Source organism: Rhamphochromis longiceps, linkage group LG1, assembly GCF_057381845.1.
Source record: "Rhamphochromis longiceps isolate RC_006_pf linkage group LG1, R_longiceps_female_GT1.1, whole genome shotgun sequence".
Classification (NCBI taxonomy): domain Eukaryota; kingdom Metazoa; phylum Chordata; class Actinopteri; order Cichliformes; family Cichlidae; genus Rhamphochromis; species Rhamphochromis longiceps.
In genome coordinates, this window is record NC_140557.1 from 15,629,807 (window position 1) to 15,656,785 (window position 26,979).

At 40.8% G+C, this 26,979-nt stretch overlaps 1 protein-coding gene across 2 annotated transcripts in view; it reads right to left on the minus strand.

The window, feature by feature from the left end:
* Nucleotides 1–2,113: 2,113 nt before the first annotated feature.
* The window catches only part of galnt2 (UDP-N-acetyl-alpha-D-galactosamine:polypeptide N-acetylgalactosaminyltransferase 2), a 67,714-nt gene continuing 42,848 nt past the window's right edge, over nt 2,114–26,979 (minus strand). The window contains exons 3-16 of one of the 2 annotated variants that reach the window (XM_085398755.1): nt 24,016–24,169; nt 21,375–21,473; nt 21,225–21,292; nt 21,064–21,129; nt 20,798–20,919; nt 17,038–17,125; nt 15,831–15,918; nt 15,591–15,694; nt 13,685–13,811; nt 10,891–10,983; nt 10,019–10,102; nt 8,836–8,962; nt 7,163–7,282; nt 2,114–7,069 (exon numbers count right to left, since the gene is read on the minus strand). In XM_085398755.1, coding sequence (XP_085254881.1) covers nt 6,914–7,069; nt 7,163–7,282; nt 8,836–8,962; nt 10,019–10,102; nt 10,891–10,983; nt 13,685–13,811; nt 15,591–15,694; nt 15,831–15,918; nt 17,038–17,125; nt 20,798–20,919; nt 21,064–21,129; nt 21,225–21,292; nt 21,375–21,473; nt 24,016–24,169 — 1,496 coding nt within the window. In that variant the 3' untranslated portion in view covers nt 2,114–6,913. Of the gene's footprint in view, nt 7,070–7,162; nt 7,283–8,808; nt 8,963–10,018; nt 10,103–10,890; nt 10,984–13,684; nt 13,812–15,590; nt 15,695–15,830; nt 15,919–17,037; nt 17,126–20,797; nt 20,920–21,063; nt 21,130–21,224; nt 21,293–21,374; nt 21,474–24,015; nt 24,170–26,979 lie in introns of both variants that reach the window. The other variant, XM_085398680.1, reaches the window with a different exon arrangement.

Sequence of the window (26,979 nt, forward strand, 5' to 3'; positions counted from 1 at the left end):
GACCCTACAGAGGTTGCAAAGATAATCCAACTCCTCCAAGATGATGCATTAATACGTGCCATGGCCAGAAGGTTTGCTGTGTCTCCCAGCACTGTCAGAAGTATGGAGAAGATTCCAGGAGAGCTGGACAAGGCCAAAGGTGGTCCTCAACCCATAAGAAGGATGGGTATCTAGAGTTAAAGATGAGCACTGTCAGAGCTACAAAATGACCTCCAACAGACCACTGGTGTGAATGTCTCTGACCAAACAATCAGAAACAGACTTCATGAGGGTGGTCTGAAGTCCCAGCATCCTCTAGTGGGACCTGCCTGACATCATGGAGCCAGATTGGCATTTACCATAGAATACCATAATTGGCAGGTCCACTACTGGCACCCTGTGCTTTTCACAGATGAGAGCAGGTTCACTCTGAACACATTTGAGAGACGTGAAAGCGCCTGGAAAAGCCATGGGGAATGTTGCTGCCTGTAATATCTTTAATCATCAGTGGTGGTGGGTCAGCGTTGGTCTGGGGAAACGCATCCATGGAGCGACGCACAGGCCTCGACAGGCCTGGCAACAGCTCCTTGGACCTTCCTTCAGACAATCTATCGTCTCATTAAGAGCATGCATACATACAAGCACATGGGGGCCATACAAACAAATGGGAACTATTTTGAGTTGCTGCAATAAAATGTATTAACCTTCTGGAACATTTTTTTCCACTTTGATTTTTGGGGTGACTTTGAATTCAGTCCTTTGTAAGTTGATAATTTTAATTCCCATTAAACAATGTGGCACTCCTTTATTCCTGACACATTACTCAGTCCATATCAGTATAGGTATCCAGCATCTTATTTCCCATTGAGATCTGATGTCTTTTCAAAATGTTCCCTTAATTTTTTTGAGTAGTGTAATATACAGTCATATTTTTAGGCTGTACATCTGATTTGGGGCAGACTAATGGAAGAAATATAAGTCTTCATTTTGTTAAAATTCAAGGGATGCTTTATAATGTACATAATATACACTCACGAGACACTTTATTTTGTCAGTCTTGCTAGTATCGGGTTGCATTTAGCAAGGTGCTGGAAATATTCCTCTGAGATTTTGGTCCATAGTGACATAATAGCATCACACAGTAACTGCAGATTTGTTGTCTACACACCCATGATTCCAGCACATCTGAAAGGTGCTCTATTGGATTGAGTTGTATTGGATTGTCATCTTGAAGAAACCTGTTTCTATATTTGTCAGCTGCATGGCCACGTTGCTAATCATGATGCACTCAATCCTGATGGCAGCAGGCATCAGAAGATGGTAAACTGTGGTCAATAAATCCTTTGACCCATAATCAATAGTCAAAGTTAATACTAAGGGGCTCAAAGTGTCACGGTAGAAATCTAGAGACATCAGCTGTACCTAATAAAGTGACTGGTAGTAGATTATCTGTCATTATCTATTAGAGTCACACTGTGCTGCCAAATCATTCATTTCTAAAAGTCTTGCATTAATTTTGCTTTGTCACTCATATGCTGCCTTGTAGCACAATACTCACACTAATGCACTCGGCCAGCGCGCTACAACCCATACGGAAAAGAAATAGTAAAAACTTATATGTGATTACTCATGAAAGTGGCCACTTTCATGAGTAAATCATATAAGGCTTACATGATTTACTCATGAAAGTGGCCACTTTCGCATTACTTTCATACATTGTTTTAGTAAGTATCCAAAACATACAAGTTTCATTATATAATTTTTCAACGGATCTTATATCTGTTTTCACACTTATATGCTTTTCATACAAGTTTCACACAAGACAGATACAAACTTTATAAGATTTATATATATCTTTTCCATATGGGAATGCTTGACTGACGGATGGAAAACTTTTCTTCTTTAAATATTAAAGCCTAAGAATACATGTAAAATTCATGCACAGCTGCCACACTGCAAATCGCTAAAAGATCAACCAATGAAGGAAAACTTGAGAGAACTGGATTTACTTCCAGCTGACAGATGGATTCAACAACACTTAACCTTTTAATCCCTGTACATATGGTGCATGTTTAGGGTTGTCGACTGTCAAAACTTGAACAGCAAAAATAAAAAGGCAAAACACGTCACACACTTTTGTTTATATATATAAATGTATTTATTTAAGTTAATCATTTCTCCTCATTCAAAGTTGAATTTCTGCATCATCTATAAAACAGGGAACAGTTAGAAGCGCTGTACAGTCTGACAACAAAACTAGGAACTGCAGCTGAGTACACTGTGTATATATGTACATACTGTACACACACTGATGTAGGTATATACAAAAATATACACTTTTACATGTGTGAACCCTCGGGTTGCATCAGCCACCTCGTAATGTGAATACCAGCCATTCAGAGCCACATGCCTCTCAGAAAACACATTAACCCACCAGCTCACACCCCACCCCATATCCCACCCATATTGATTACTGTTATTATCTGTCATTACCAGTTGATGAGACTTTTACAGTGTATTGTCTGCTGTGCATGATCTGCCCCTATTGTGCCCCGACTCATTTACATTGGCACAGCCGCTTGTAGAAGACGGAGAAGCTTAAGCAGTCCTGAGCTGGATGTCTCAGCAGGGCTTTTCACTTATTAGAGAGAGGGCCCTTCTTCTGTTAATCCTATGAGGGGATTTGAGGTGGGCCGATAGGGGGAAAACGTCCCAGGTTTTTGACAAGTCGTGACTGAACTTTTCTCCGTTTAAAGGAAAAGCTGAACGAACACAAAGATTTTGCTTCAAGCTTCCTTTTCTTGTTTAACTCTAGCAAATAACCCCTTGTTTCCCTCCACAGCGAAATAAATAATGTCTAGTGGCTCAGTGGGTAGGATGCTCTTATTTACTGACTCAAGCTCACGTTTTATGTTATTAAAGAAGACGACCATCTGCGGGATTGTCAGTAATATTCTTCTTACTCGATGTTTTCCCTTGTAAATTTATTTCAATAGGCATTTTTTGGTTTGTGCGTCATCATTTTGGCTCATACCTAAAATTATTTTTTATACGCACAAGATCACTTGGTCATAATTGGATCACAACCAAAACAAAATGTTCTGCATTATTGTGATGCAGCCTAGCACGCTTTAACTTTTGATTAAATGGCTCCAAACAGGTAAACGCACTACGAAAAGATGGAACCATGATATGATACTGGGGATGACTTTTGTTGAGCTATGTTTCAGAGTTGTTACTCCTCTAATGGATATTTTAAAGAATATTTTAAAGTTTTTAAGACATGGAAACACGCAAACGACCATTTTTAATCCCCTCTCTATCATAAAACTGACACAAGACCAGCAGATAACAGCAGTCCTGGCCACAGTGGCTTCTACAAGTTGAGACTGGAGGGAAGATACTCATTACACTGCAAGCAACCTGTCACGGAACAAGTCCTCCGAGACTGTTTTCCAAAGACTTTCACCCCTTCTTATTCTTCATCATACAGCAAATTCGGAAAAGGAAATTTGGCACGTTGTGCAAAAGATGTAAACATTTAACCATCCTTTTGAAATGAGGCGCTGCACTTAAGTGTTACAGTCATTTCTTCTGTGTGTAACATAAAAAAGATTAAGAAATAAAATAGCAAACCTTATGACAAGTATAAGACTAGCTTTAAAAAGAAAAGGCTTCAGACAACACGGGAACTGTTGCAGACAGGACTGACATGGTCACTCAGGTGAGCACAGTCTGCTTCTGCGGAGTAGCAAACTCACATGGAGATCTTATAAAGCAAAGACAGAAACTACCTCAAGTCCTTCTTCCTTTTTTTGTTTCGCAGCTGATCATGTGTGGCAATAGAGGGCGCTAAAAACTACTAAATAAAACCTCAGCATGTTGGAAACCTTCACTTATTCTATGCTGACTGAGATATCACCACTACTCAAGAGGCTGCACAATTTCTGCAATAATCTAGACGATAAGGCGATGAAAAAGTAAATGAACTAACTACTAAAATGTGTACTTGCACACATCTAAACCGAGACAGATTTTGCATGTATCCTATGACAGATCTTCCCATTTACACCCTTTGAGAATCAGCTAAAAAGAAAAAAAAAAAAAAAAAAAAAAAACTTCAATGGTGCCCTTTCAAGAATACATCTAAATTAAACATTTTTATATTTTTCTACTTTTAATAAGATTATTTCTCCTGTAACCTGCCTTTAAAATCTCCACTGAAGCGTCTGATTTCACAGCACACACTGAAATGGAAAACTGATGTTCAAACCTAAATTTCACTTAATGCTTCTCCTGTATTGCAACCATGCTTACTTAAGACACTGAAAGTGTTTCATTTTGTTTTGCATTTTCCAAACCAAACCAGACTTTTCCATGTTTAAAGTAACACATCATCATGAAATCAGATTTGGGCCTTTGGATTTAGCATCAAAGGCAACACCAAATTTTTCTAAGCAGGGCCTTGCCTGAGTTTCTCTCTGGCCTCGTGCCATGTTGTGGGTCCCCTGCCCTGCAGCACAATGCAGCAACCTGTCAAGTCACAGGATAGGCTTTTCAAACCAGCTGCAGCTTCAGCTGACCTTCTCAGCTCCACTCACCCCACTTATAAATGAACATATAAGACAAGGCAAACAGGTACACAGAAAAAAAAAAGTATCAGACAGCAAAGCAACCGAGGCCAGCTGTCTTTGTCAGTTGGCGGCTCAATAAAATAAAACCAAAGGAGTTTCGGATGTGAGTGTGCACGAGAGCGGGAAGGACTGAGAAAAGCAGAGAGCGCACGACTTTAAAGATGACTTGAGATTTCAGCTTTCCTGTACCCAAACTGTACATCTGTTCAGAAATATTTTGTGTTCCTGTAGTTGCCTTGAGGTCGCCAAGTGATGAGTCACACTAAATTTAATCAAGCGCAATTTTCCCAAACTCCACTGTCATTACTCATCGGTGACTAACAGCACAGGAGACCATAGCAGTGAAGATGAGGAAGTGATGTGAAAGCCTAAAGGAGATTAGAAACAAAACATAACAAACAAACTATTTAAAAGGCAAGAGTTAATGGACTCGGAAACAGATAAATGTACTGCAAATCGTATCAGTAACACCACCTGGTAACAAAAACTGCACCGTTTCATGACACCAAGATATTGTTGATCTGCATAGTAGTGTGGCAGGAAAAAAAAAAGAAAGAAAGAAAGAGTATTCTTATTTCTACTTTGCATCAGCAAAAGCTGCACAGTCCTGCTTGTGCAATCAGAAAAATCTGCTCTCCTCTTGCAGAAACAGAGTGAGGACAAACAGTAAAACCTTGTTTACTGCAGTTCCAAACTTCAGAACAGATGGCTCATCTAACAGGAAAGTTAGAGGAAAAAAAAATATGTTGATGTAAATCACTGTGACTCAGTGCAACGCTGGAAACATGTCGGCGATACATGCAGTCAGAAGTTGCTTCGCTACTTGTCGAGACTTTTCTTTTTGCATGAAATCTGCTCTCAGGCTGGAATAAGCACAGTTTGCCGTTGTCAATAGAGAGACGGACGTCTGACACCTCGATGAATTAAAAAAACCCAAACAAACCCCACTTTACTTTGCTGCAGGGTTGCATTGTTCCTCCTGCAAGGTCTAAGTGTAGTTTTCTTCTTTAACTTTGTAAAAGTGCTGGAAGAGGAGAAGCAATCATCTCAGTCACATCTATGCAAACTCTACATTACTGGTAATCTCATTACTGTGTTATTAGAAATGCCACATTAGCAGGCAACACCTGTTGGCTCTGGAGAACAAGCTGCAACATGAATCCAGTTTAGATGTGATTGTTAGACAGTAAACGTTCCACAATGGCAACATATAGACACAGGCAAAGGAAAGCAGCTGTGCAGGAAAAACAAAGAAAAAAAAAAAAGATTAAAACTGAGCCTCTCCACGGGGAGCAGGCACAGAGCAGCGAGAGTATGTAAAGAAAACCATTTTAATCACTGGTCTTTCTGAAACTCAAAACATCCTTTTAAAAGTTGGTTCCATTTTTTGATTAGAAAGTAAACCAAAATAAAAGAAAAAGGAAAAAAAAGAGAGACTGGTGACTTATTCTCTGGGTATTTTCTCTGTGGAAGTATTGGAGGCTGCAGCAGCCAGTACTACAGCCCAAAGACAGGAAAATCTTCAGGGAGGCATTCACAACACTTCTGAGGGGGGAAAAAAACCCCATGCACAGCAGCGAAAACCCTCCCAGATTGTCTTCACCTCCACCAAGAAAGAGTCTGTAGAAAAACTGCATTCTTTGCCTCTTTTCTCTCGGTTGACTCTGTAAACCAGTGAGAATAAACGAGAGGAAAAGCTCAAGGCCTCGAGTCCATTTCCTCCCTTCACATCACTCAACAACCCACACCTCCCCGAAACCACAACCTGAAGGCTCCATCTGCCATTACAGGATGCTTCCAAGAAGAAGAAGAAGGAAAAAAAGCAAGTCTCTGTGGACAGTTAACAGCAAGAAATAAAAAAATATGAATAAGAAAATAAAACAAGTACACCAAAAAATTCTCTTTCCACCAGCATTAAAGAAAGGAGAAGAACAATTTCGCCGTTTGCAGCTGGAACCATCAATGAGAAAACACTGAGGTATGTATTTTTGAAACAAAAGCCTCTTCGTCTCCTTTATCCTCGTGATCGCCACCATCCATCCACCACATGCAGTCAGGTTCCTGTTAACTCCATTTGGGTCTCCCGGCCCCTCCCTTCATTACGCGTGGCTCATCGTTTAGGGAGATGGGTGAGAGAAGGGTGCGCACGTGACTGGCTGTACCTCTGTGGAGGAGGAAGGAGGAGAAGGAGGAAGAGTTTGTCTTTCTTCTTGAGTCTATTCATCTTTTTAGCCGCATCTCAGGAGTCTGTAGGTGTTTCTCTTCGCTATACCGAGTCTTCCGGGGATCTGGAGCGCCCCCTACGATTGTAAATTGAGAGTGAACTTCCACTGCTGGGTGAGGCTCGGGCTGCAGACCTCCACAGTGAGTCCGCCCATCCTGGCGCTGCGGCTGTCCAGGCAGAGGTTACTGCCCACGTGACGAAGCTTCGAGTTGGACTCGATCTGCTCCCATTTCTGGACGACAAACAACACAATGTCACAAATATTGAACGCTGTACCTTTTTTGGGGTATAAACAACAATAAAGGCGATTTCAGTGTGTGTTTACCTGTCTGCTGTCATTCTCTCTACAGCCTTGTAGTTTGATGAGGGAACCAGCTGTTCTGTCCACCACAGTCAGACACAGGTCCATATGTTTTACCGATTTATCCTTGGTTAGAGCCCATTCCTTTATAAAAATGGATACACGTAAAATATTAGTACACATAAAGCATGCTGGGATGTTCTCAGCAAGGCTTTATCTAATAACACGTCTTTTATATCAAGTAATGATCATGTTTTCCTCTTATTTACACAGGAAAAATAACAAAAATGTATTTTGCAAAATGGGCACCATGGGCAGCATCGTGATAGAGAGAATCTGGAGCTCCCTGTGGAAATCTCACAAGCAGGACTCTGATTGCTCTGAGAACACAGTGCCCATGTTAAAGCCACATTAAGGCCATTAAATAAACCCAGCAGGTAAAGCTTGGTGGCTGAGAAAATCTCTGTATATTTTAAATAAATTTTAGAAAGTATACAAACCCATAATAATAACAACAATAACAACAATAATAATTGGCCGTTAGTTTAGTAAAGAGACTGCCTGGTATGAGTGTGAATAAAATGGAGACATTATTTGTGGTACTTCACTTCTATTGTGTCTCTTTGAGAATGGCTAGAACGGATTGAATAACATCACAGCGAATGACTTGTTTGCAGTTTTCATTATGTGGGATTAAAAATCAATAACCAAGTTTTTCAGTTTTCCACTTCCGCTTGGTGATAAAATTGCATTTTAAAATTCTCCCCAGTCTCTCATACCCCCCAAAATCCAAGGTTGTTCATTTTGCCCTCCCAGCACCGCAGCTGTTACTGACTACATTCACAATTTTGTTTGTTTTTTGCCCCTGGTAGAAATAAAAAAAAAAAAAATTCATTCATTCATTTACTATTCATTTTAAAAAATGAATAGTAAAAACAAAGTACACCCTCTTCCAATTCTAACGTTTTTCATATAAGAGGATAATAAAGCACCATGTTTGCTTTTTGCCAAATGTGGCCCTGTGAATTACAGCAAAGCGTCTCCTCTTCTGTCTCGTCTTCTAAAGGATGTTGCACAACCATTAATATTTCACGGTTTGACCTTGGGAATATTGGTACATGTCCTGAACATTTTCCACTTGTGAGCAGATATGTTTCTTAGCTGTATTTGCTGTATTTATGAAGCAACACTGGAAACAGTAAAGACCTGCAAATCCACGAGGGTAAAACAAGACACGTAAATCCAAAAAAAGCCAGCGATCGCTGACTCGAAGCGACAGCAGTTTTCTTCTCTACACCTGTCATTCTATTTCAGGATTCAACTATTTGAGAAACTGCTGACAGAAACACTCCCCACAAACTTACACACACAGACATAGTGTGTATCCTCCTCAAGGTACTCCAAGAGCTGTACATTTCCTCTAAGAACAATGTTAAAATGCTGTTATGCACTACTCTATATTTAAGTTAAAGTTTCAATAGATCTGCTCTACTCTTGTCTTAACAACCTCGTGTTTAAACATCTTTGTCCTTTTGATTACAATACATTTACTTTAAGTATGGCACTGTGACCTTAAATACGTAAATCCTTTATCATACCCCCTGTGCTTTCACCATATGTACACCACTTGCCACTCACGAGTCTCTAAGGTTAGGATTTTACAAGCTGACCTGGGTGTCCCCTCGCCGTAACGCTACCTGGTTTCCCCCTGCATTGTGACATTCATAGACGCCGACCACACCATCAGCAAAGTGACCCAAGGTGTCCAGACAGTTTCCTCCCTGCTGCAGGGCTCCGAAAGCAATGTCCTGGTGATCTGGGACCCTGAACACACACACGAAAAAGTGTTAGTGAAGCGTGTATTCAGTTTTTCAAGCTGTTAAAAAGCCAAACAAAGAAAGCGTACAGGCCGAGATACAGCAAGAGAGGAAAATAGTCAATTTTCTTCTGACAAAACAGGACAATGGGGCTTTAATGTTTCTGTAAAAGTTAAATTATTCAAATTAGAAGCATTAAAAAGGTGCAATTTTAATGTTCTTCCCCCTGTGAAAACATAAAAGCAAGAAGTATGCCTGAGATTTAATGTGGTTTTTATGCTTTTAAAGATTGTTTCACTGTGCAGTGATACACCATGCCCCAGGCTCATGCTAAATTTGAATACGCTCTCTGAAAGTCCCACTCTGACCAGTTGCACATGTGCATTTCACAGATATGCAGAAATCCCATGAACCTATCAGCAGTAGTTCTACTTTATTATCCTGAGACATGTGATGGAGAAGATTTGGTCCAAACAACCTGAACTGTTCCAGTGTGCGATGGTGATTCTGGTGTGTTAAAAATAAGGGTTTTTTTGGTAATCCTCAAAAAAATCTTTGTTTCTCACCAACGCTGCTCAACAGATTTAGATGTAAGCAACTTTGTACTTACTTAAAAGTACATTCAAGCTCAAGGTTTGCCTATCTGACAACCTGGAAGAGTACCAGAGTCTGTGACAGCGGTCATAACTTGACCTTCAGGCAAAATGTAGCAAAAACGCTGGGAGTGGTGCAATCTAGCAGTCAGATTTAAATCAGAGGTGCTCTCTGCTGAACTTGTGGACTCATTCACATCAGCCACTAATTGCGAACCTGAGAACCTTGTGAAAATGTAATAATGACCTTGAATCATAACTCCTGGTTGGGCATTAGCGTCACTGCAGTCTCATTTGTGTATAAAACATCCCGCCACACATTAGCACAAAGTCATATTTCAAACTTCTGGCTGAGGAGTGGTCTCCTAACAATTTGGTAAATGCAATTTAGTTTTGATTATACAACATTACATGTCATGCAGTGTAACACTGGCTCCATCATATTGCACAGACTGCCCTCATTTTCTTACCTCAGCTCAGGGTAGACATTCTCCAGGTACCATTTGAATGGCTTACAGTTTAATCTCTTCTTCATCTCCAAACGACTCTGGATACTGAGGGAGAGGAAGGAGATGGAGGAAGAGAATTAAAGGGTTGAATCAGCTGTGGTTTCATGTTTAAATTATACGCCTCGTCAGTCGCTTTGTAAGGGGAGAGAGTGGAGGCTCGGGGCATGTCTGAGTCTAGATCCTTTGGGGAAAATATAACTGTTTGGACTGACACTAGAGGGGAGATGCCAAGTCTGTTCCCACAAGGTCACATAATAAGCATATATAGTGCTGTCTAGCTACTCTGGTTGAATGCGAAAGTGCTTATTGCTGTGTAGACTTCTGGATGTGTGGCATAAAGCAGAAGGAAACTAGTATAAGGGTGAAAAGCATTCCTTAACACACTTACAGTACTTACTTTGTCCTGCTGGTGGCATAAAACTAAGAGGATCACAAAGTCAGCAGGTGTCACCCCCTAAAGAACATGAATGTCAATCCATTCAGCAGCTGTAGGTATTTTTTTTTTTAATGGCGGATGACTGACGCTGTCACTACGCTTGAAACAATCCTGCGCCAACCTTTTTAAGGAGCGTTGTCATCCCTTTAGGGCATAAATAACAGCAGCGTTTCCGGTATTGTAAATCAGCCACTGACTTTTTGTCCTCTTCTGAGCTACATTAACATCCTCACTTAAGTATAAAAGGGAAAAATTACACCTTTTATGGCTTACATTCTGCTAATTGGCAGTACAATTATAATTATTATGTCCATTCAAGTGGCTGCCTTTGTAATTTTATGATCCAGCTCCATTATTATGTTCAACTCCCACAGGGCTAATACTTCATAGTACTTACTTCCCATAGGGGACATTTCTTGCTGAGGGGACAGCGGCATAGTAGAAGTTTTTATACTCGTCCATCCACACCTCTGCTGCTCTCCTTGTGTTCCTGATGGATGGGTGAGAAGAAGAAAATGCACAAAGGCGAGGGAGACATTGGGTGAGGATAAGACCGAGAGTCGGTGAGGATTTAAAAAAAAAAAAAAAAAAGACAGAAAGGTATGTGTCACACTGCACGACTCCTGAATGGACGTGTCTGTTTGGTGGTTGTGACACACTCACTGCCTGCTCATACACCCCCCGACAGCCATCAGAGGGCACAGTTATCCTGGCTGTACAAATGTGAATGTGTGTTTATTTTCCCTGTTATTGCAGCCGTTGGTCAACAGCGTGTGCATGCTGCCAAACAAAGTGTTGACGTGTGACATTTGACAATTTGTCAGATTTTTATTTTTCGAGTGATGTAACGGACTTCTGACAGACTACGTGTCGGCTGGAGTCAATAAAATACAACTCAATCTTTGCAGTCCAGAGCAGCTCAAAGTATGACACTAACAGTCCTTCCTTAGACCAAATCAAGACAAGAGAAAGAGTGCAATGATGATTATAGCAACGGGGGGTAACACTGAGACCTTAGTAGCTTCTGTTGCTCTCCCAGTTTGCAAACCTCAGTACTGGAACCAGTTTATATCGGCCTCACTGTTTATGGATTGCACAAACACTATTTTTGCAATCCAGTTTCTTAGGAACAGATATGCTCCTCTGGTTCATGCAGTGTCTCATAAAGTAGGATAACATAGTGAGAAAGTTAAACAAGCACTCCAATTACTATTTTTGTGAATTTTCAGGCAATTATTTCACAGTTCAGACTTAAAAATAGGGTTAAAACTGCTAGCAGGGTTAATTATAGCCATAACTGCAGTACAATCAGCTTCATTATGTTTACCTGTGAATCCCTAAAGTGTAAATGCTTTGACCAAATTATAGGGAAACTAAGTGCCTCTTTATGTGATGCCAAAAGCAAAAGTTATGACGCGCTTGCCGGAAGCCTTTCATATTCTGCAGAAATTCTCTATAACCCATGAGTTGCGCAGTTTTAAATAGCGAGCAGTGGTTTTGTCTTAGTGAGGCTCACATATTTCTAGACATTTCCAAACTCGGCTTCCACTTACTGGAAGAGAAGCTTCAAGAAAACAACTCTTCTAACATCTGAAGGTTACCAGCGACCGTGGTGACACTAGATGCCCTATCATTATTACGGTATTTTAAGGGTTTATTTTGATGTGCAGTCTCTTTGTCTTGCAGGATTTTTTTACTCTCATGCACCTGCATCCCAAAAATACAGACACCACACACTGCAAACTTTATTTAGGTCCACAGGGGCTTTTTGTCACATAGCAAGCTGCTGCTGCCACAACACGCCTATTATAACTCTGCTGTGAAATGCTGCTCCCTGAAGAACAATTACAATGTCATCCAGGCAGACAAAACAGGTGCCGTCTCCGAGGTCCCCAGAGTCACTGCAGCAGCCACAGGGATGCTGTCTGGGACTTGATTCAGGCTGAAGGGCAAGGCGCTGCCTCAGAGCACAGATGAAGCTGCTCTGCTCTGTAATAGAGAACTCCACTGCACCCACTGATTAATAAGTGATGTCTTCGATTGTTAGGAATGGTTGTGCAACTAATATGAGACTGTGTTCAGTGTTATGAAACTGATGAAAACATTAGCAGTCCACCAGTGGTGTCTAATCTTTGACACTGTTTGAATAAATGTTGGTTTAATGTTGAATTTCATCCACAGTTTTTTCCCCTCTAAGGGTTCTACCGAGCTATGAATTAAATCTCTAGTCCTTTTCTGTGCGGTTGTTCTGCTGCACAGAAAAGTGTAAATCAAAAATCTTCAGTTTCAAGCTAAACAGCAAACTCATCTGCTGATGAAAATCACGTGACAAGACAAAAAGGCCCCGGAGGATCCAGTAAATGAACCTTGTGGTGGGAATGTTTTCTCAAAGGCTGTTTCCACATTAAATTTAGTGAGTGAAATTTGAACCTCAGGATAAACATCCTCAGTATTTGGTCTTGAAATGTCACTACAGTTGAGTCAAACTGTCTCCAAACTTTAACTGACTCTTAGAAATGAAGAGTGGGTTGTGTTAGAGCAGGTCACCATTTGACAGAAAGGTCAGGGGTTCAATCATCGTCTTCTCCGGTCTGCATGTTTTAAGTGCCCTTGGGCAAAATTCTGTAAACATAATTGCTCCCTATGCATGTGCGTGATCGATAAAAGCAATATGGCTTGTACTGTAAAAGTGCTTTGAGTGGTCATTAAGACTAGAAAAGCATTATATATAAAGGACAGTCCATTTAGCCTCCACATTTCTTGTGATTTACAGTGAAACTACTTAAATAGAGATTTTCCCTCCCATATTTTATGTAAGGAGAAAACAAGTTTTTTTATATATGCTCAGCAGCAATAATAATAAATAAATAGAATGAATTCAAGTACTGCTATTATCCAAAGCTCTTTGCATTTGATTACCCATTCACATACTGATGATATGGAAGGCTGGGCCTAACCTCAGAATGCATTTGGGCTTTGGTGTGTTTTTGGATATGACAAATAGAGAACTGTGTGGCTTCACCTTCTGAGCTAAAGTCACCAAATAAACCCAAATGCATTAACTGTAGTGTCATTATGGAGATGCACAGGCTGCAACATGGGGAATTTTGATGAACTATGTGATGCGTGTAACCTGACTGGTTAAATGAGTGTTCGGTCCTCTTGTATGTGTGTGTCTGCATGTGTGTCACCTTGCAAACACAGTGCCACTGCCACCCGGGAAGGTATAAGGATGCTGCTTTCTGAAGACGTGGCCAACTCTGCTGCAGGGGATGATCTCCAGACTGCCGCCACATTGCCACACACGAAATGAGATCTCTAAAAACACAGACAGACACGCAGGCGGAAAAAATGAATAAAAACAGGTAAGTTAATTACTACAAGCCAAGAAAAAGTAGTTAAGTTAATCCACATCTGCATATCATGAATGTTTGGAGTGTGTTGACATTGTTAGATTTGCTCTCCAGCATTTGAATGAGCGTTCTTTAAATGAGCACAGCAATGTCTGAACTGTCAATCCAGTTCTGATTCATTGGACCGCCTCGAGAGGAGCCTGAATCACTCCGTCAGCTGTTTATTCTTACCGATTTCCCAAGTGCATTCAGACAAAAGCAAAAGGGAGACACAGCTGCTATTATATCATTGTACTGTTTGCAAATGAGCTCTATTGTGCACACTCTGCACTGACTCTAAACATTATTACACTGCCACTGTAATTTCCTAAGATCAACTGTACTAAGGAAGACATCTTTTACCTAGATATGACAACCAAATTACTGAAGGATTTTCTATTATCTCGTTGTTGGCATGGGCACCCAGATGATCTCATGAGTTGATCACAGTGTGAGGCAAATCCACGTTGCTGCTTTAGCACCAGATCTCACAGGGGAGTGGAGATTTTATAACTGGGCAGGAATTTGTGGTTTTCTGAGCCAAAAGTGCAGCATTTATGAGGGAAAGAGATTACAGTTGCAAGCTCATTTAAGTCTTAAAGATATAGTTCAACATTTTGGAGAGACATGTATTAGGTTTTCTGCAGAGAATGAGATCAGAGGTTTGATACAATTATCACAGTTACATGTCAAGTATAACGATGCAGCCAGTAATCACGTAGCTTATCATTGAGAGTACAAACAACAGGAAACAGCAAACCCAGCTCTATCCAAAGCTCACAAAATCCTCCATTGTTTGTTTAGCCAAATCACTGTCCGGCATATAAGGATGTGCAAACATAACGTCAACAAAACAGCAAAAAAATTGACTGCCTGTTGGATGCATAGAATCAGCAGACTCAGTAAACCGGTTCTTGATGTGTTTATGGCTTCAATTACTAATTTCAAGTCTTTTTAAACATAAAATTACAAAAACAAAAAGTAAATAAATCAGGCTATGTTTTAGTGCAAGGTTATTTCGTTATTTAAAGTCGCTACTGAATGATCAGATGACAGCAGCAAAATGCTTGGCTTGAGCTTTAAAAGAAAAAGAAAAAGGGACTTCAATTTATTTGTCATCACTGAGTTTCATTGAGAAATATAGCTGGGTGTCATCTGCATAGAAATGAAAGTGTATGGAGGGCAGTTCTAATAATATTACCTAAGGGAAGCATGTATACGGTAAAAAGGACCGGCCCCAACACGGAACCCTGTGGAACACCGTGGCTAACTTTAATGTGTAAAGAAGACAAAAACATTTAAATGCACAAATTTGGTTTGATATGATTCAAACCAATGCAGCACATGCCCTTGAATGCAAACAGACTGCTCTAGTCTCTGTATTAAAAGTTTATAACATTTTATACATTTATCATTTCATAATGATATAACATCATTATACTCAATGGACATATAGGACTGTGCTATTAAACCTGCTCAAAGAAAGTGAATGAGTGTATTTTCCAAAACACTCATTAAAACCTTAAAAGCCTGGAGACAAAACGGGAAACCCAGGACATGCCTGCGACTTCACTTGACTTTCCACTTTTAATACCTGTGTTTTATGCAATTTTTGATTCTTTCACTAATCAAGACTTTCTATTCTTGCGACATCCATTAGACACTTTCTTCAGTCTACCATGAGCTTCTAAATTGCACCACTCACCGAGATTTTCCCCTCCCCATACATCCATCATCATGTCATACTTTCCCAGCTGCTCAAAGTACTCTTTATCCATGACAAAGAGGCCACCTGCTATCATTGGTGTCCTGGAGGGGCAGAAAAAAACCAAAAAAATACAAGAAACAAGAAAATTGAGAAGGCATTGGTAAAAATTGAGTAGATTAATACTCTGTTAGTTGCATATGATACAACCTGTAACTTTTGAAAGTGTGTTTGTCTTACTTTATAGGAGCGATCGGGTTGCCTTGTCTGGCTCGTCTCTGCTCCAGAGTCATGTAGTCCCATTTAAACACCAAATTCCAGTCAAAGCCTGCCAACATAAACACACAGACAAAAAAACACTGCACAATTATGACCATTAGCTGGGATTAAGTAGCAGTCTGGTTGTATAATTGGATTTGGCAGGTTCATATTAGATGACTGGGTAAATCAGCAGTTGCCTGACTTCAAAGGCAACTGCTGTAACTGTTTAAGTGTTAGCAGAGAGAGTTAAACTAGTGTAACTGGCATGTATCTGTTCTACAATACACTGCAATCAGCACAGCCAGTACACCACTTTGGCTTTTACATTAATATACCTCACAGACCCACACAAAAAAGAGAAATGTTGCAATGCAAGTGCCAACACTTGCTAATCCAGCCAAATTAAGAATGCGACTGCACGGCAGTTTCACATTCAGAACATTAAATTTTTTATTATGTGAAGTCGTTAATTAATTATTAATATAAAAAAGAGTGGGGGGTTTTTAAGCTATGAGTAGTTCTTCCATTTCCAGTGTGCATTGCACCGTATGTAAGCTATATCCATCAGCATCACAGTGGACAAAAAAAGGATATTTAATGCGTAAAATTACATATATGACACCAATTATTTAATTAACTTGAATTCATTAATGTCCTTTCTGGATATCATCTACTGGAGTTATACTCAAGAAGGCACATGCCCAAATCAGTTGGATTGGACATTAAACTGTCTTTAACCCACCAGCTCTCCAGTACAAAGTAGGCGTGATGTTCCATTCAGCCTATGTCAGAATAAAAGAAGGAACTGTCTAAAAGATTTATGATGAACAAGTGGGGGATCATGTGTGCTGCCTAATGAGATAATAAGATAATATCTGCAATACTTTGAAGAGGAGGCACTGTTCAGTGAACATTTCCTGGTGAGAAACAGTTTGAAATATACCATGTTCCTCAGGAGGCCTCGCCTTAAGTATGAGAAATACCTGGAGAGAACAGTTTATGAGCTACAGCACTGGATGGCAAAACACCTGGTCTTAATGCGGCTGTGAGATAACAACGTCAATTCATTGTAAATGAAAAGCATTAAAAAGCAAATCCTCTAAAACCGTAATAAATGCAAAGCCTCGCTGTCAAGCTCGACTGACTAGACTACACAGGAGTCGAGTGTGTCTTTTGTGTACTTTACCTCCTTTCAGATCGGCAGAGGCGCCGACATATTGAAAGTTGTCCATGTTGATGACATCAATGATGGGAGAAACTACTCGTGTCTTATCCTGAGAAGGAAACACGGAGACAGTAATTAAACAAAGCCACTTCAAGGACGGATGCAGGTTTGGAATATCATCAATAAATATTTACTACAAGTTAATTAAAAAGGACAAAATTATGCAGAACTACAAAGGACTCAGAGCACTTAACTGTGTTTGCGAAATTTTAGAGCGTAAGTAAATATTCCCATCTGCAAGCTTATTTTATGTTCTATATTTAGTTTACTGCCACGTTTATGACGTAAAACTGAACGTTAATCAGCCATTTCCTACCAACACCAAAACAAACCCAAGCTTTAAAAATCACAGAGCCACATCACCCGGCAGTTCGAAGAAAGGATTACTCAAGCGGCCCGAATGACGAAAACAGAAACAGCTTGCAGATATTGGGGAGTTCATTTGTTTGAGCCTGAGACATTTTTATAAGACAAGGTTTCACAGTGTATGGTGGGATTCATTATTTAGAGAAGCAGCTAAAGCAAAAGAAAAACAAAGTGAATTACTCTGACAGCGCAGCGTTTCAGACTTGGCTCCAGGCATTTATTAACGAGGGAACAACAAAACAGCACATTCGGGAGGATCAAATGCAGAATCAGACTGTTTTAAGTCAAATCAGATACATTTTTAAAGAACAACAGTGTCCCATTTCAGATTAAGATTACAGTCAATCATGAAGCTCCTTTTTGAAGTCTTTATTTTAAAAAAAGGCTTCGCTCTAAATATCACCAGACTGTATCTGTAAGAGAGCTCGGTTTGCGTTTATAAAGTTTTTCCTTTAATGGAAATAAAAATCAAATTGCCAGCCCCAAAAGATAAAAGATCTTGTCACCCATCAAGATCTGCATGTCTCACACTGTCAGGTTTAGCTGTGATAATGGGCTTTTATAATGAAAACAGGCCCAACATTCCTGTGTGAATGAAATGTAGTCATGCGCTCCTTGTTTCTCACATGAATGTTAACAAGACACTGACTGATTATAAGCTCAGAGGTGCTGCTTTGTAGCCAACCCCAGCCTCCGTGTAAAGGATTAGATGGAAAAAAACATGAATTGCATCAATTTTATGCGTATTTTACTGGGATACACTGGTCAGGGAAATTATCAGGTCAACCTTGCTATTTTGGGAATGGATCCACTTTTGTCTCCAGAGCTGCTTTAATTTCTCGTGGCACAGATTCGACAGGGTGCTGGACATTGCTCAAAGATTTTATTCCACACTGACATGATAGCATCACAGTTTTTCAACTGCATTTCCATGATGGGAATCTCCACTGTTAGGTTTTGTATTGTTGATTGTCATTTATGCTTAGAAATATTTAACCATATATGCTTAGAGGTGTATAATCAATTGTGTAGTGATAGGATGTGTGATCTTTAGCAGGCTACAAAGGCTTGGTGTGGAATGCACACCTACATCCTGGGAGTATGGGAAGAGGTCGTACCTTGTCTTATTGTGTTATGGTAGGATTAACGTAGCTATATCTGTCTTAGTCTAAGTGCCTTTTGGTTTGATGAACTGTTGGATTTCCAGACCAGCAGGTTTAGGGAAGTTATTTATGGGGTCACACTCTGACCACACACACACACACACACACACACACACACACGCGCGCAAGGTACTCTTTGTGTGTATGTAGACGTCATATGTTAATGAACCTATGCATATTCATGTAACCTCAATAAAAGAGCAGTGTTACGGGAGAACGGACGAGAGCAACTGGGGTCAGGCGAAGGAACGGCGTTTGTCCGGTTCTCTCCCGTGCACGAGAAACATGAAGAACTTTGCCTACTTTGTGTCTTGCTTGCTGTGTAATTATATTGCCTTCAACGTTCCAGCGAATAGGTTCAAGCTACAAACCTATCATCCACAATATATCCTAAAGTTGCTCTATTTGAATAAAAATCTGGGGATTGTTGAGGCCCACTGAGAACTTGTGAACTGTGGTCATAAGGGGTCAGCACCAATACTTAGACAAGCCATGGTGTCCAAACAATGCTCAGTTGGTAGTAAAAGGTCCAAAACTCTGCCATTACACTACCACCAGCCTAAACTGTTGATACAAGGCAGAATGGATCCATCCTTTGACCAGATTTTGACTCCAACATCTGAATGTTGCAACATTTTTCCAATCTTCTATTTTCCAATTTTAGTGAGCCCGTCTGAACTGTAGCCTCAGTTTCCTGCTCTCAGCTGACAGGAGTGGCACCCAGTGCGGTCTTTTGCTTGGTGTAGCCCATCTGCTTCAAGGCAAATGTGTTGTTCAGAGATGCTTTTTTGCATATCTTGGTTGTTACAAGCGGTTATTTGAGTTACTGTAGTTTTGGGCCATTCCCTATAAACCCTAGAGATGGCTCTGTTGTTAAATCCCAGTAGATTAGTAGTTTATGAGATACTTAGGCCACTCCCCCTGGCATCAACTACCACGCTACATTCAACGTTGAAAGTTAGCGGGTTGTCTTGACTGTATCTACAAACCTAAATCCACTGAGCTGCTGCCATGTGATTGGCTAAATGGATATTTTCAATGAGTTGTAGGTAAGACGAGTACCTAATAATAAAGTGACTGTGAGTGTTCGGAAACTTTCCCCCTAAAAGATTTATTTTGTTTCCAGCGTTTTTGTTATTTTTAAATGAGCATTTTGTAGTTTTTTGGCCGTTTTCTTTTTAGATCAAACTATGGTATCATCATTTAAACCATTTATGAGCACAATTACAACATGTGAACTGTTTTTCACTTATCAATGGTATATGGACTGATTATTATAGATTGTATTTGAGCGCTCAAAGCACTTTAAACAACATGCTCCTTTCACACACATTCATACAAGCATTTTTGTCTACACTAAATAGTGTCTAACAATTACACGGTGATACTTTGGCATGCAGACCGGAGCAGCCAAGAACCGAACCGCTACATATCTACGATATTTTCCCCCACTCTGACTAAAGATAACAGGTCAGTGCACAAGAAATTGGGCTGAATCCAGTGTAGTGTTTACACGTGTCAATCAATGCACAGTGACATAACTGACTGCCTTTGTTTCCTTCTATTGGTCTATTAAATGGTTTACTCTGTCCCTCTGAAACCAATTAAAATTTCAACAGGTTTTCTGGGCATTTTCACTATGAATGAGTTGTTTATGTCACACTTTTGCTTTGGAATGGCTCCACAGTGTAGTGGCTTACACATTCTCCCAACAAGCAAAAGATACAAAGTTTGTATCTTTCCCGGGAGGAGAAACAAATCCCTTTTGGGTTGTGTCGGCAAGGCGTACAAACTTGTAGAGCAACACACCATGGTGACCCCTTTAGAATAAGGGATTAGTTGAAAGTAGCTTCTTTTTTTTTATTATTCTGCTTTAGATTTTAAACCAATTAGAATCAAAAACAAGGCTATATGCAAACATAACTCAGTTAAAAGGGCACTTTTCATTTCAAGCTGTCGTATTAGAAGAAAGATGGCCAAAGTGCAACAATTTCACTGTCTGGCGAGATCTTCTTCAGAGCGTGCCCTGACTGATAAAACTGAAAATTCAATGCCAGTCTTTAAGAGGAAACCTCCCCCCATCTAATTTGTATCTTAACTATTGTTTTTCACTTGTTTGTTCACTGGGATATGTGCTCAAATGTATTATAATGATATTAAGATACGAAGTTGTACGCTGTGTGCGCGCGTACCTCAGCCACTCTTTCAAGCAGCGGCTCTAGCCAGTGGTCATTACATTCACAGTGAGAGTCCAGGAAGGTGAGGACTGGTGCTGTGGCAGCATCTGCACCACGAACTCTTGATCGCATCAAGCCTGAGGGAAGTTAAGAAAAGAAGTGTGATTAAAAACAACAGTCCTGCTGCCAGACTGAACACTTTCATCCCACATGGTGTGCAGCAGCACTGAGATTTCTTTCGGGCATAAAAGTTATGATAAAACCTTCTTCTTCTAAAGTACCTTCTCTGCGGTCATTTCTCAACACGCGTACTTTCTCAATCTTCCCCAGCAGCGCTCCATCCTCAGCTGGAACACACACAGACACACACAGAGCAGTGATGTTTATTTGTATTTTCACACTGATGATGCTAGCTTTGTTTGCGTGTGTTCACACAACTCACGATTATCACTGTAGTCATCAACCAGAATGATCTCTTTGACCAAGTGAGGTGGACTTTTCTTCAGGACACTAAACAGAGTGAGATCATATAAAAATACAGCACATCTGCCTCAGAATTTGAAAGTACACAAAGCTCAGTATACACGCCTACCTGACCACAGTCCGCAGCAGAGCAGAGCGAGCCTCATTGTGGAAGGTGATGACAACGCTCGAGGCTGGCAGGTCTGACTTCCACTGCTTATGTCTGCAACTGCACAAAAACAAGACAAAACCCCCCAAAGACATAAAAATTAGGGAAAAAAAGAGAAAAAAATGGTTAAAGTATGAATGCTTACATGCGTAGACAAACACGCCCACACACACAAACAATCACGTCACCGAATGTGTGAGCCAAGCTGTGAGCTGGAACTGGTCAGTAAAGCGATTTTGAACACAATAAATACGATGGCGCACATAGTGACACTGACACACACACAGAGGATGCAATGACACACACTCTCATGGAGTAATGCTCTGCTGCAGCTGGGATTGACACTGGGTTTATCATACCGTGAGGCAAAAATCCCATGAGATGACGGGTGTGCCTGTGTATGCGTGTATTTGTGTGTGCGAGCATACCCAAAAAGACAAATCCTGCACCGAATTTAAAGTAAGGAACATGAGTGATAGGGCACTACATGAGAGGAGAGTGACAAGACAGAGAGGAGAAGGAGGAGGAGGAGGGAGCCGATAAGGGCATGAAGAAAACTTTCTATTCCATCTGTCACTTAACTACAGCCACTCTGTCAAACCTGGAGGTAAAAACCCAGAACAGATACGTTTTACAAGATCACGTGTGAAGGTGTGCCATTAGTATTGGCTGTCACACTTGCATAGTTGCTGTATTCGTGTTCATTTCTACTGGGGGGAAAAAGCATCAGAGATTCAAGTCATTTTGATCCTGCGTTGAAAACAACTAGGTGCTTTTGCTGAAACAAAAACAACTGGGCTATTTTTTCCTCCTGGAAATGTTTCACAATGATTGCTGCAGCACGCTCACAAATTACAAAGACATCGATACCAGATCAATAGGAGACACATCCTTGCTCTTTTTAGTAGGCTAATGGCTCCAACTGTCTACTTTTGACCAACATATAAGTAAGGCCAGGTGACTACTTTAACTATGGCAGCTGGACTAATCATTTAGACTATTATGGAGTAGGTCAGTAACATGTTTGGAATCATGTTCTTTTTATATAAATAACATCAAAAAAGTCTAATATCAACATATTTCAAGGTATTTCACAAGCAAAGTATGGAGGGGTCTTTAAAATTCTATAAGATTATGAAAAATAAAACCACAGAGAATTTGAAGAACTTATGCACGGTAGATTGCAATTATCTATGGAGCAAAATAAAAGCTTGGTACTTGTCATGCCTATGACTTTCATGGCTTCAGGGAGCACTGGATGAAAACAAGCAATTCTGTAGTGGAAATATCTGCACGGCCTCGGGGACTCGAGCAAGAATCAGCATCACTGAATGCAGTTTCTCTCTGCATTAATAACTCTCCCTTTGCAAAGAAATAAAACAGCGATCGGAGGAGCAACTGAGGCGGAGAGGAAAACTGGAGGCTATTTTCTGTACGATATGGAAAAAAGGACTTGTTTTGGAGCAACGTCTGTGGTCATGGAGATTTTCTGGGCTGACTTGCTCGTTTCAGCAAGACCATGGTAAACCACAACCTGCGCGTACTGCAGCGGCACAGCTCCACTGTAAGTGTTCACGTGATAAAGCCCGTAGTCTCGGTTTTTCACTCGCTCAAAGTATTTGGTGCATCATGAAATTTAAAAACCATAAGAAACCAAAACTGTTCCTCAGTTCTTACATGCTTACAGTGGTGTTTAAAGACAAGATGACGCTGCACCCTGTCACAACTTCACTGAAATGTGTTTAAAGGGAACAAATTGAATGAGAATATGCATTAATAAATATCTTAGTTTAAACACGTGATATGGAATGTTTGTATTAATCATTTAAACCCTATATCATACCAAATATAGAGGACTTAAACTTTCACCATGACGTTTTGTTTATGCTTGCTTCTTAAGAAGTTATTTGTTAGTATTGCTTAGTCCATGTGAGATATATCCAAGATAAAGAAGTCTCTACAAGTCCAGGAAATGGTTTCCAAATATTTTGGATACTACATATATAAATCCCTTTTTCTGCTGCTGTATTAGAAAAAGTAAAAACTTGCTCTTTAATATTTCAACACTTCAGCGGTGCCTGTTCTCTAGGTGTAAGGCCTTTCTGCTGACATTTTTTCACACAATCCAGCGATTCTGTCTTTATTAACAAAAGGGTAGCACCAGAAGTTAGGACATGCAACCAGACTTATACAACGCTAATGGACTTTTCACTGCCAAAAAGGCCTGTTGAGCTGACTAAAACCTAATATTCTTCTAATAAAAGAATCCAAACGAAGTCATTTTATGATTTTGTTCTGTCCGTTACAACAAGCAGAACAATACGCAGCTTTTACAGCCTGTGGGTTTATTTTAGCACTAAGGCAGACAGTGTCTGCTCCACTGCTACTTCCTGGTTTCCACTGTAACCACAATAGCGAGAGTTCCTGAGAGATCTTATCCAGTCTGGGATCAATTAGTCAAATCAACGAATGTGATAAGACAGCATGTATTCGCAAAAAAAAAAAAACCCTTTCGATCACCCATGAAAAAGCAGAAGTTAAGAGGGATGTCATTGTGTTTCACATATTAGCTGTGTGTGTGTGCAGTGACACAGGTACGTACTGATCATGTCTCGTGTCTGGTACAGCTCTGTCCATTCGGAGTTTGTCACTTTCCACCTGGTTGAACTTGTTTCTGGCGTAGGGGTCTTGACCTGGCCGGACCACCGTGGCTCCAACATACAGATCCTGGTCAAAATCCTGCCAGCGCACCTTACCTGGATGGACACACACACACACAAACACACACACATTAGGCACATCTCCAACCAGAGATATCCACAATAGATGCGCGGCACACACTGCTTCCCAGTCAGTTCTGTGACCACTTGACCAGGCTCATTCATTTGAAGGTGCCATTTCCTTCAAGGTCACCTTTTTGTGCACCAGCAGTGACTTGATTTTGGGTTTGATGTGGCCAAAAAGCAGCATGCAGCACGGGTCAGATTGTTTCTCTCAAATGTTTTCACTTCATGTGCCTCGGGACATTACAGCAGAACTTTGTGTTGACAGTCTGGCGCAAAAGCCACTGTGACTGTCCACGCTCCTACTTCAGCTGAAAACTACTCTTTGATCTCTCGGTCATAGCCAGAGACACAGCTCTCATCACAAGCAGCGCTTCTTCACAGGACATTTGGGTCATTTTGAAAGAGAAGTTGATGTTTGTATTGCCAGGGTGCAGCCTAAAGATAGCAACCCTAAAAGGAGCGCAGGTGTGTGCGTGAGAAGACAACATTCAAAAGGTAAAACTGGGTAAATTTAAATCAGGTTTGCTTTATGATTCTAACCTCAGATCTTTTTGTAAAAGCGCCGTCTATAATATGATGCTATAAACCCACAAAAGTGGTATATTAAATATTCAAATGCACTCCAAAAATATTAAAAACACTGGTGGTAAAAAACTGGTGAACCTAGGTTTTAATACGAAATATTTTCTCATGTGAATTTCTGGGAAATCACGTTAAATAAATACAGCACATCCAAAAATAAAAGCCACCACCAAACGCGATATTAAAACCTTCAACAAAGGCTGCAAATGCGTCTGACGAATGAATGGGATTACAGATCAGTGGGAATATGAAATGTAGGAGGGAGCCTGGCTGATGCAAGAATCCTTCACGACTGACAGCGAGGAAACCTGGCTGCTTCAAGCTGCTGCTTGACGAGGCAGCGACATGGCACTGAGGAAAGCTGACATGAAATTTATGCCGCCTGTATGCGAAAATACGCGGGAGACAACTCAGCCGACAGGGCGAGACTACTTTGGTAAAGCCAGGAAACACAAAAGAACATTTAATATGCACCGCAGACAGTCAGGGGGGGAGCACTTGTTAATTTGTTGCAGTTTAGAAACATGATTTATAAGATCAGTATAAATAAAAATATATTTTTAGTGTTTTGTGTCGTGTCAGTTTGACCAAAATACTGAAACGCTGCAGAATAAACAGAGAAAGCCGTCACGTTTAGTTTCACAGTTTATCTCCGACTATTGAGACGCAGACACACACCAATAATAACGCAACTAATTAGCTGGGTGCAGCTGTCACGCTAACAACTCGAGCATGTGGCAGTGAGAGATTACGCCATCTCCCAGCATAGATGAGCGCGTGCATGGCAGAGAAGTTGAAGAGCGCGTGTGCGTCTGCGCGCGTCTCCTGTGGCAGCACGTGAACGTGGTTCGCGTGTCAATTAACCGAAACTCGCGACTATGATCCGCTCGCGACTGTGTAACGGTGCCTCGGAGACGCGTGCGTCAGAGTGTGTGATGTCCTTGCTGATATCTGTGTTTAGTGGCAGCGAGTAAGCGATGTGGTGAAATGAATGTTAAACCCGGGGTTGATTACTCCGCTTCCTTCAGCGGATTAACGCTCCGCTCTCTCCGGGTTTGCCCCGTTTTTCTGCTGTGTTCGCGATACCGCGAGGCCTCTTCGGCAGGTACATCTATGTGCGCTCAGCCTCTGTCATGCAGTACTGGTCAATGATGCGATCAGCTGGCTGAAATTATAGCTGTTTGAACAGCTTTCACTCTCACTCCGACTCTCGGTCGCTGAACTGTTTCAGCCCACAGCGGCTGACTGGTTGTTGTTTTTGTTTGTTGCCGCATTTTGTAGAAATCCCTCATCACGTTTCTAAGTGATGCTAACTGCCAAAAAGGATTCAAGCTCAGTGTCATTCCCCCAGTCTGTGCTGAACCATGAGCCCTCACTGCCTAGCAGACAGCTCAGAGGGCACCAGTGCTCGATGTGTATTTAATGGATGCGTTTCAATTGAGATGCATCCTGATCCCACTGCCTGAACTCCAGCACCAATCTGTGCCACTGCTCCCGTGCACCAAGTGATGCATTCACGAACCTGCCACTTAGTCACTGTAGTCACTGAGAAGGATGTTGATTAATATGCAAAAGCTAAAAGATTCCCAAGTTATTGAGTTTGGCGTTACTGAAGCTGTGTTACTATTTTAGGCTTAAGTAGGGAAAAGACTGCTTCCCCATGTGCTACAAAACACTCCGTAGATTCATAGGACTGCGACTGCTGAAAATGCGCCCACATAGAGTCATGTATCAAGACTCACTACGGCACTTCATCTATAAATAAATGAATACTCTGACCAACACTGCCACTGTCTGCGTCTTATTCAGCAAATAGCTAGAAAGAAGTAGATAAATGGAAGGGCGTCAAATCTGAATTTTTATAACGCGTTTTCAGCAGATTTAGAAACTAAAATCGCAGCAGAGAATTGGATCGCTCCACTTGCAGGGACTGAGATTAACACACCACAGTTGGCTAAAGCTTGTGACAAGTTAAATCACTATAATAACAGAAATATGCGCTAAACACACAGACTGAAACAACTCTGTTGTTTCACTGGCACAAAGACTAAAACGTTTTGGGAAGAGGTCGAGGTGACGCGTGAGAAAATTTGTTCAGAAAGAAATTCCACTGGACTCTGAGCCGCTTCGACTCCTTTGCATCCACAAGAACATAAATATGAAAAGTAAACAAAGTGGCGTCAGCTAAAGTTCTAGCC